Source organism: Pipistrellus hanaki (assembly GCF_964339955.1).
Source record: "Pipistrellus hanaki genome assembly, chromosome: 3".
Classification (NCBI taxonomy): Eukaryota; Metazoa; Chordata; class Mammalia; order Chiroptera; family Vespertilionidae; genus Pipistrellus; species Pipistrellus hanaki.
The window spans coordinates 148705327-148716624 of NC_140505.1; the positions used below are offsets into that span (position 1 = coordinate 148705327).

Below are 11298 nucleotides of genomic sequence, written 5' to 3' on the forward strand. Positions count from 1 at the left end.
TTGATCACCCCTAATCACTCTGCCTGCTGGTCTGCTCACCCCCAACTGCCCCCCCCCCCCCCCCCCCCCGCCAACTTGATCATCCCTAACCGCCTCTGTCTTCGCCCCACCACTATAGTTTTATCTGGAAGGACATCCGGAGGTCTCCTGGTCTGATTAGTGTATTACCCTTTTATTAGTATAGATGATGAACCCCTCTGACAGTGAGTTGATTTTACTGTATGGTTTATAATATAACATTTTACTCTTTTCATGCATGGACTATTGAACTATTTCTGGAAGATGCTAACAAAATTTACATGCACATAGTACAGTTTATACTGAGATTTTGCTTTTGTTCACTCTTAATATGGCTTTTTTATATTGAATGATTTGTTCTAATGAAAGGTACAAAGTATTTTCTCTCCTAATAAAATTGCTTATAGTATTCACTCATTAGCAAAGATTTATTCAGGGACTGCTATATGATCAACTTAGATCAACTCAAGCGGTTTTGAGGGGGCAGGGCAGGAGTTTGATTTCTACATTTGAAATGGTTATTAGACATTCAAGTGAAGAGAAGGAAGCAATTATATACAGTCAGGAGGTCAGGAGAGAGATCTGGACTGGGAGTGATTGTTGATAGAGAAGAATAAAGGGTCAGGATCTAACCCTGGGGACATTCCAATGTTAAGAGGTTGGAAAGAAAAAGAAATCGTAAAAGAAACTGAAAAATCAATCATTAAAGAAGAAAATCAAGAGTGTGGATTTCTGGAAACTAACAGAAAAATAATGTATCAGGAATCATAATTAGCTATTCACATACTGCTAAGTCAAGGAAAGCAGAGACTGAAATCTAGCCATTGGTTATGCATTGTAGAAGACCATTGGAGACCTACACATGGAAGTTGGTATAAAGCTTGGCTAAGGTGAGATTGTGAGGAAATAAGCAGAGAGAGATAGACAATGAGCATAAACAGAACCGTAGCTGGTTAGGGAAGTATGATCTAAGATAAGTTGTTGTTTTTGGTTATTGTTGTTAAAGTGGGAGGAAAAGGAGTATGTTTATATGTTAAAGAGAATATTCTAGTGGAGTATTTTCAAACTCTCAATTACAGAACCAGTCTCCTTTAAAATAAAACATTTTCAGATTTTTTTTTTTGTACAAAATGATAAAAATGGGTGACTAGGAAAATGAAACAAACAAACAAACAAAAAAGAGCTCCAAAAATGTAAGCCTGATTTTTCCACTGGAAAAAAATTTTGGATTCTAAAAGAAATTTAAAAATGGAATTATTATGAGACCCAAATACCACTGCTGGATATACCATATCCAAAAGATTAGGGTCTTGAAGAGATATTTACACATGTATGTTTGTAGAAGCATTATTTACAGTAGCCAAGAAGTGAAACAACCCAACTGTCAATCAACAGATGAATGAACAATATATGGTATTTATATACCATGAAATGTAATTCAGCCTTTTAAAAATTTATTGGGGTGACATCCTATATAATAAAGAGGTAATATGCAAATTGACCCTCACTCAACAACAATATGGCTGCCCTCATGTAGTCAAAGATGGCCACCACAAGATGGCTGGCAGGGGAGGGCAGTTGGGAGGGACCAGGCTTGCAAGGGAGGACAGTTGTGGGCTATCAGGCCTGCAGGGGAGGGCAGTTAGGACTGACCAGACTGGCAGAGGAGGGCAGTTGGGGGTAACCTGGTTTGCAGGGGAGGGCAGTTGGGAGTGACCAGGCTGGCAAGGGAGGATAGTTAGGGGCAATTGAGCTAGCAGGGGAGGGAAGTTAGGGGCGATTAGGCTGGCAAAGGAGGCAAGTTAGGGGTAACCAGGTTAGCAGGGGAGGGAAGTTAGGGGTGACCAGGCCAGCAATGGAGAGCAGTTGGGGGTGACCAGGCCAGCAGGGAAGGGCAGTTGGGGGTGACCAAGCCAACAGGGGAGGGTAGTTAAGGGCAATCAGGCTGGCAGGGGAGCAGTTAGGCATCAACCATGCTGGCAGGGGAGTGGCAGTTAGTGGGTGATCAGTCTGGCAGGCAGAAGTGGCTAGAGGCATTCAGGCAGGCACGCAGGCGAGCAGTTGGGAGCCAGCAGTCCAAGGCCTAAATGGGCAGTTGGACATCCCATCTAGGGGGTTCCCAGATTGGAGAGGGTGCAAGCTGGGCTGAGGGACACCCCCCATACACAAATTTTGTGCACCAGGCCTTTAGTTGGTTAATAATATATAGATTTCAAGTATATAGTGCTATGATACATCATCTGTATATTGCACTGTGTTCCCACCATCCAGATTTAGCCTTGGTATAAGAAGGAAATTTTGGCACATGCCATGTGTGTGAATCTTGAAGACATTATGCTATGTGAAATAAGCCAGCCATATAAAGATAAACACAGTATGATTTCAATTATATGAGATATCCCAAGTAGTCAGATTCATAGAAACAAAATAGAATGGTGGTTGCCAGGGGCTGGGAGGAGCGAAGAATGAGGATTTATTATCTAATGGGTGTACAGTTTCAGTTTGGGAAGATGAAGATTTCATTTTGGATGGCTGTACAACAGTGTGAAGGTAGTTAATACCACTGAATTGTACACTTAAAGATGGTTAAATAGTAAACTTTATTTTAATAATAAAAATGAACATTAAATTATAAACAAAACAATTTAAGCTTATTTTTAAGTTATTAACTTTAATAAACATAGACTTACTCTGTAAAATGCTTACAAAATTTTCTAAATGCTCACTCACAATTTCTGTGCTCATCTCCTCACAAGCTGATAATGACTAATTCATAGACCAGCGTCAGCACATGAACCACATTAGCTTTCATGTCCTAGAGATTGGAACAGCAATGACATAGGGGAATTGAGAGAATTGTTGAGTCATGTTCTGAGTAGTGAGAAGGGCTGAGGTTCAGTAGATAAATGGAGGAATTAATTTCGACTAGGACCCTGGATTTTGTATATAAGTAGGCACAGACACTGATGGGTGGGTAGAAGGGCTGCTGGGAGATTTTTCTGCAAGTTTCAATTTTCTTGATGAAAGTAAAAAAAAACAAGTGATCATTGAGACTATGGAGGAGATAGAGTAGGAAGTTAGGTCAAAGAGTGAGGGATAGATAACTGCATAAAATACAAGTATGGATATATACCATATTAATCTAATATTTGCTTTAATTTTACTAAGTTTTTCCAATATGTATAGGTCTTCCCTACCCTAAGGAGACTCTGAATCTTAAGAGCTAGGGAATTTTTAAATTCTTTTTGCATTCCATAAGTCTTACAGTTACTTGATAGACACTCAGTAAATATTCAACAACATGAAATCAAATGTAATCACATCTGAATGAACATTTTGCTTTAAATTGTATACATTTTGTTCTTCTCTTGATCTTCTGCTGCTCTTAGAGTCACTATGGTGTTCTCACTAGATGTACATAAATCACTTTTCTTTGTGTTGTTTTTATAGCATTGCCACCATGGGCTGTGTGTAAACAAAGAAATGGAAACACGTCCTGTAGATGGTGAATGGGGACCATGGGGACCTTACAGTTCTTGTTCAAGAACATGTGGAGGTGGAATCAAAAGCACAACCAGGCTCTGTAATCGCCCCGAGTATGTCCTTTTTATGTCACTGTAAATTAAGATTATCTCAAGGCACCAGAAACTAAACATCAGTTTCATTCACTTCTAAACTGGAGGTCAGTCTGTAAGTTTCTGAGAATCAGAAAACTTCTGGGACACTTAAGCCATATTACTTTATATCTTGGTAGATTCAGAACCTTAAAAAAGCTTATAGATAAAAATCATCTTTGGAATCTAAATTGAGACAGAGACTTTTTTTTTTCTGATTTATTGTGAATTTGAGAAATAGTTATAAATAATGACAGTAATATAATGGCATTTTTTATATTTAGTGTTTCTGTTGAAAGCTACTTTCTCCTTTTAACTATGTTTTGGCTGTCCTGGACAAGACACATAGTTCCATTACCAGTTTTTTATTCATTTGTGTAATTCGACAAGTCATTATTTTTTTCTTTACCGATTATGTTATACATGTATCCATGTCTTTAGCTTGAATAACTACTGAAACATATCTCCTCTCATTATTTAAAAGAACTTAGAGATTCCATAAATATTTTAAAATAATTTTCCTATTGCTATGTGATATACAAATTGGTAAGAGATATAACACTTTTCACTTAAAATCTATTACCATGAATTTTTTAATGCAGAAATATGACATATTCTGAATAAAAACTGAATTCATTTGAATTTTAGAATAACTAAATTATGCTAAAAGTCTTCATATTTAAAAATGCTGAGAAAAGGGTTTTTGTTTTCCAGCATAAGTTGGATGGATATAGAGTGACACATGAAACTTGTTGAACTAAATGATAAGTAGGAGATCTATGAAAAAGACATATATGTTTCTTTTTTTTTTTTTTTAAAAAAAAACCATTGTATTATCTTTTTTTTAATAATCTTTGGCTCATCCCCCCCCCCCAATATGAACAAATCATTAAAAAATATATATATATGTATATATTGTTAGTGATTTTAGAGAGGAAGGGAGAGGGAAAGTATGATAGAAATATCAATGATGAGAAAGAACCATCTATTGGCTACCTTCTGCACACACACACACACACACACACACACCCCACTGGGGATTGTGCCCAACCAGGAATCAAAGTGTGACCTCCTGGTTCCTATGTGGAAATTCAACCCCTGAACCACACTGGCTGGGCAAACGAACCATTTTTTGAAATTTTAAAAGAAATCCCCATCATAGTTCCTTATTAGTTAATCAAATCATGAGTCACTTCTCTCCTCTAGGCCATAGCATCCACCAAGATGGATATTTTTAGGTTATTAGCCAGGGGATTGCTTAAAACCATGTTACATACTTGTGTTATGTTCAAAGTGTTAGTGGGACCTCATGGAAAGGAATGGAACAATTTTAGAGGTAAACGACAAAAATAATATCGTACTGATGTGCTTTAAAATGTAATGAATTTGACTAGGCCGAGAAACGGAGGAAAGTACTGTGTGGGCCGCAGGATGAAATTTCGATCATGTAATACTGATTCCTGTCCAAAAGGAAAGCAAGACTTTCGTGAGAAGCAGTGCTCTGATTTTGATGGTAAACACTTCAACATCAATGGTCTTTCCCCTAACGTGAGATGGCTTCCAAAGTACAGTGGGAGTAAGTAGTTAGGATATTTTTGATGTGAATCTTTCCTGAGACCTAGGAACAAACAGTTGCATTATTGTATGCCAAAATGTTGACTTTTTTCTTACAGTTGCCATAAAAGATCGCTGTAAACTCTACTGTCGGGTTGCTGGAACCACTAACTTCTACCAGTTGAAGGATAGGGTTGCCGATGGTACCCCTTGTGGAACTGAAACTAACGACATCTGTGTTCAAGGCCTGTGTCGGGTGCGTAAACTTACTCTGTTTAAGGTGGCTTTCAGGAGACTATGACTTCTGTTACTTCGGAACACATGTTTATGAATCCAGTACAGCAACCTTTGGTGATTATCACGTTATCTGTAGGAGTTTCATTAGGAGACTTTTTACTAGGTGATTTTCTGCCATGAAGAGAAACTAATGAAGCATTAAGGTAAGTCTGCCAATTTTGTTTTGTGTTTGATATTCAAAATCAAGATAAGAGGTGAGGTCGACTTTCTAAAATGATAAAAATATTAAGACACAAGGGTTATAAAGTCTTTTCATTCTTCAAGTGTGACCTTTTGTGGTGACTTTTTTTTTTTAATTCCCTCAATGTTAGAAGCGTTGGTATCCTCCCTCCCTCTGTCCATTCTTGTCTCTTAATTTTTGGGTAAATGCTTCAGACATTTACTGAGAACCTACTAGATGTCAGATAAAAGGATGGAACAGAGTACTAACCTCCAAGGTGGTCACAGATTTGTGAGGGAGATAGGCAGACAAACAATTATAGTGCACTGCAATGGAGTCATCTGCAAGGAGGCTTGGGATATTGGGGAAGGAATGTCTTAATTAGGGGGAGGTGGGTAAAGGTTTTGAAGAATGCTCATGGAGGGTGTGAGGCTTGAGCTAATTAGGTAGGTTTTAGGAAGATAAGGATGTAAGGTGAGATAGGGGCTATCTAATGGTTGTGCTGTGCACTTTTCCCCTAAAGACCTTGGAGATCTTTAGGATTGGAAATTGAGAAAGAGGTGTGATTTGATTTGCATGTCAGAATCTTCAGAATGCACTGGGTTAGGAGAAGATTGGAGATGGGTGGGCCATTTAGCAGGATTTTCGGTGGGAGCAGATGAGACCCTGAATACCAGCACACATACTGCACATGGCGATCTTAAAAATGGTGACGAACTTGAAAACCATGGTAGTGAATGCTGTCTAGAGAATACATGTGAAGTTTTATGAACTCATTCTTTTGGTTATATGTAACTCAATAGGACCAAGTTCTCCCTATAACCAAACATCTATTACCAGTTACCCAGGTGAGAGAGGGGTTGCACACAAGTGTTAATGAGATGTCCAAAGGAACTCAAAGTAATTTACACATTGGAAAAACCTTAAATACTAGGAAATGGGTACTCAGTGGCCTGAAGTTTTTTAAAATCTAACTTATCAGCAGAAAGTCATATAAAATAAAAAAATATGATTACCTGAATATGTATAGATGCATACTACTTTCAGAAGCCATCTGCTTGAAACTTTAAAAATTCTAATATTTGACCTATATATAAAAATTCATGAGGTTTATGATTTTTTTTTTTTTTTTTTTACCTTCACAATCACAAAATTTAGAGGATTTGTTCAGATAACTAAAAGTTATTGCTGCATATATAGAAGACATCTTCTGCATTTGTTCTTTTAAACCTCTGGAACAAACCATTTACTTTCACCTTTACTTATATATTCATTCTTTTTATAAACCCTGCGTATTATGCTGGATATTAATTTTGGAGAAATAAACTTTCTTTCAGCTCTACTCAGGTTATTATGAATTCTAATGTCGTGATTTTAAAAAGAAAATGAATCATGAAAGACATCTTTTTGGAGTTACTTCTTAAAATTCTTACCTGAGGAAGAATTAGTGAATATGTTTTTATTGATTTTAGAGAGGAAGCGAGAAAGGGGGAGAGAGAGAAAGAAAAATTGATGTGAGAGAGAAACATTGATTATGTGATTATCACCAAAGGTTGCTTTCTGTTTGCACCCCAACTGGTACCGAACCCACAGTCTGGGCATGTGCCCTGTCTGGGAATTGAACCTACAACCTTTTTAAAAGTATACAGCGTAATGCTCTAACCAACTGAGCCACCTGGCCAGGGCCGGGGTTATTTTAATGTGTTACTTACATAGTCCTACTTTTTGTGCCTTTTAAATGACATATATTTAAAGAGTGGTTTTCAAATGAGAGATATAGCAGTCAGTCATTGTTACAGTGTGGATTCCTAGTTTCACCTTCAAGGTTTCCCGGGTGGTCTTTTTAAGTGACACCCTATGTGATTTTGATGCAGGAGGTACATGGATGACGCTTTGAAAAACACTGCTTTTTCAACCAGGTGAACAGATATGTGAAAATATTGACATATGAAAAGATCAGTAGATATTATGAAGAAAAAAAATCCTGCTGTATCAAATCTATTAATTGAAAGAGTACTTATGAAAAGAACTTTGTAAAGCACCATGTTTATCATTAGTCATTTTTATAACATTGATCTGATTTATTGTATTTTGAAGCAAGCTGGTTGTGATCATGTGTTAAACTCGAAGGCCAGGAGAGACAAATGCGGTGTGTGTGGTGGGGATAATTCATCATGCAAGACCATGTCAGGAGTCTTCAACAGTGCTCATTATGGTAAGCTGTGTATCTGGGTCTAGTTTTCCCTTTTATTTAGTGTAATAATGGTATATGTGATGAAGGTATACTAGTAATGGTTTGTTATTGTTTGGTCTACTCTATACCCTTAATTAAAATTGATTGTTAGGGGTTGGGAGCAGAGTGGAGAGGGTCAATGGAGGGAAAAAAGGGGACATCTGTAATACTTTCAACAATAAAGATGAATTTAAAACTATAAAATACAAGCCACGAAACTTTAAAAAGAAGATAGTTAAAAAATCTCCTAAATATTAAAGATTAAATATTATTTATCCTTGAATTAGTGAATTCACCTGCTAAAGGCAAATGCATTAAAAAAAATGTATTAGGTGCATTAATCAGAGTAGATCCACTGCTATTGTATTTGACAATGATGTGTGAATAGCCCCCGCAGTTACCAGTGTATTCTTACTGCAGTTCCTATACCCTAATGTATACTGTATTTATAATGTTTCCAGGAAACTTGCTTTTAATTACTTTTCATTATTTGAACCAATTTATTAATATTATTTTTTTTGTATGACCTGGCCCATCTGTTGTGCTTCTTATTGATGACATATTGAAAATGTTGATTGAAGGTGGAAGGATGAAAACATTAACCTAAATGTGGATTTTGAATTACTATTACATTTGATTTTCCAGGAAGTATTTTTATTACAAGATGTAATGATATTTGGCCATGATTTTATTTTTCTTCAAAATTATTAAGAGAATATAGCAGATATTTTCTATTCTAAAAATTTCTGGGAAATGTTTTTTCTTTTCTTTTTTATGGTAGTAAAAGTAGCCCTATAAAACTTTGCTTGCAAAATAAAAATTTACTTTTACAGTTTTATTGTTCAGCTTTAAATTATATTCACATATGTTTGAGCACAGTTAAGTTAAATTGCTTCATTTAAAACAGTATATTTTAAAACAAAATTTACTTTTTATATTTATATTAAAAGTATAGTACATTTCATACTATGATGAGACTTATAAATCCTAGTTACTAGATAATCTAACTTACTTTTGTAGTTATGGTTCATTATTTCATGGAGCCATACATATTTGATCCTTTTTTTTAAACAATAAATGGCCCATATTTACCAGAATTGCTCTGTATTCACTGGAAAACATTTTTTTTCTGTATAAAACCACATGCACCAAATTGTACTATGAGTTGATCAGTTTGCAAATGAAAAAAGATGTTAAATATATTTGTATGCTACAAACAGCATTGTCACATCACTGCCCCCTGGCGGTAGCGTTCATGTTGTCACTCTTGCCATGTTTAGGAATTGCCTTCTTGAAAAATACATAATAGCAAAGACAAATAGTGAAGGTCATAGGAATATTTTATAGTAAAAAATCATGAATTAAAATTATTCTTCTAGATTAATAGCCTGTAACCATATCTGTATAGTGTATACAGAATTATCAAATCTTATATTTAAATGTGATGCCTTAGAAGAGAGATATAAATAAGGCTGCTCTAAAAATATGCAAGGTAATTTCATGTTGGACTTAAGCTATTTTAAACTTCCCCTTCTTAAATTCATTCCATATTTATCAAAATGAGTGTACAAGAAAAATTTCAACTCCTTTCAATCATGTATTACATAGAAAGAAAGTCCAATAAGGAAAAGGAAAAACTTAGAATTAATATCACTAGAGCAAATGAGAATGTTTGGACAACTATGAACTGTGTAACATGAGTACGTCAAACACAGGGAAAACTTTCCACTCTTTCTTAATATATATTTAATATAGTGTTTCCTCATTTTTTGAGCAGTGCCAGACTTGGTGAATTAAGTCTCATAAACTCAAAATATTATTTTCATTTCTCTCAAGTAAATTTTTTACTTTTCTCTTGACAATAATGTAAAATGTTGGGGGTAGCTATAGGGATTTCTGTTTATATTAGAGACCAAAAGTTTAAAAAATATGCTTCTCATTAACTCACATTATTTTGCTCTTTACTGAATCTCTGTGTACACATATAGCAATACCCAACTATTTTGGATAACTTTTGGATTTGTGGCTATCATTTGGAATATTGCATTTAAAAAAACACATTAAGAAATAGAAAATGTAGCATACTAGCTTCATTTTTATTCTATACTCAGAATTTTAGAAGTACAGAAAATTTAGGAAATGTACTTTTTAAGAATCCCAAACTCTCTTCTGTTTCTAGACGACAACCACTTTTTCTCAATTCTTAGCAAGTTGTATAAGGCATAGATTAAAAAGTCAGCACTGGTATCATTGATCAAAGATAAAATGAAATTAAGTCTGACTATACTATTGAAAATTTTCAATCATTCAGCAGCAATAGCCTCTGGACCATCTGTTTTTGTGTGTGAAAGTTAACATGCATAAAATTATATTGTAGGTTATAATGTTGTCATAAAGATTCCCGCAGGAGCAACCAACATCGATATTCTTCAGCACAGCTATTCTGGAACACCAGCAGATGACAATTACCTTGGTAAACATTTCCAGTAAACAACACCAATGTGTGGTTTGTGTGCGATTTCATGGAGGTCTGTGGTTGATGTAAATTCTTGGAAGGCAAGCAGAGACCCCCTGAAACAACATGCAATTTCAGTTCATACTGAGCTGAGTCCTGTGACTCCAGATACATGTTTTCTTCTGAACTATTCACTTATTCCTATTTGGAAAATAGGGAACTAAATTCTGAAAAGTAAATTTGAATTTTCCTCCATGATAGTGTTTTAAATATAATCATACAGGTTATATTTAAAGTTGCATGTGTATTTAAAATAAAATCCTCTTCTATCTTTTAATATAAAATTAGAGACCTGTTTGAGGTTTAATGTTTTAAAGAATTTTCTTAAGTTCTCTTTTGCCATGTAGTAAAAGGATTTATATGCAGTTTTTAAAAAGTTCTTATGTTAAAGGAAAAGAACTATGGATTCTTATTTTTAGATGTTAATGAATATTTAGTTTATAGTATATTGTCCTTTAGTTATTTCTAGAGTATAGATTTCATTTCTTATTTATTTTTAGAAAGTAGCTTTTAGGTTTAAGGAATTTCATTTAGGCCCAAAGTTGAAGAGAATGCTGTATAATCCTTTTTCTTCTGCCTGAAAAAATACTTTAATATTAACTTATGTATGACTCACCAAGCTACAGTAGGTGGTGTAGAGCTAAAATTCAGAAAGTACCTGCTTCACATTAATGAAATGTGAAACACTGGCTCAAGTAATCAATGCTTATAACTGAGGATCTGCATTTATAACGAACAGCTTATCTCAGGAATTGCATTTGGCATTTTAAAGTCAAATGTAAAGGGAATTACCACTTAGAGGATGCATGATATTTGGGGGGAGTGACAAAACAATTTTAGAACTGATAGAGATGATGGTTGTGCACCATTGTTCACTTTAAAATGGTTAGTTTTATGTTATGTAAAT

The 11298-nt window shown here is 35.1% G+C and overlaps 1 protein-coding gene across 3 annotated transcripts in view; it reads left to right on the top strand.

Annotated features, from left to right (window-relative positions):
• The window catches only part of ADAMTS20 (ADAM metallopeptidase with thrombospondin type 1 motif 20), a 163782-nt gene that overhangs the window by 69101 nt on the left and 83383 nt on the right, over positions 1-11298 (top strand). Inside the window, exons 12-16 of one of the 3 annotated variants that reach the window (XM_084876628.1) lie at positions 3469-3614; positions 5027-5208; positions 5306-5442; positions 7741-7858; positions 10254-10349. In XM_084876628.1, the coding sequence (XP_084732754.1) occupies positions 3469-3614; positions 5027-5208; positions 5306-5442; positions 7741-7858; positions 10254-10349 (679 nt within the window). Of the gene's footprint in view, positions 1-3468; positions 3615-5026; positions 5209-5305; positions 5443-7740; positions 7859-10253; positions 10350-11298 lie in introns of those variants that run through there. The other 2 variants (XR_014794408.1, XM_084876629.1) reach the window with 2 other exon arrangements.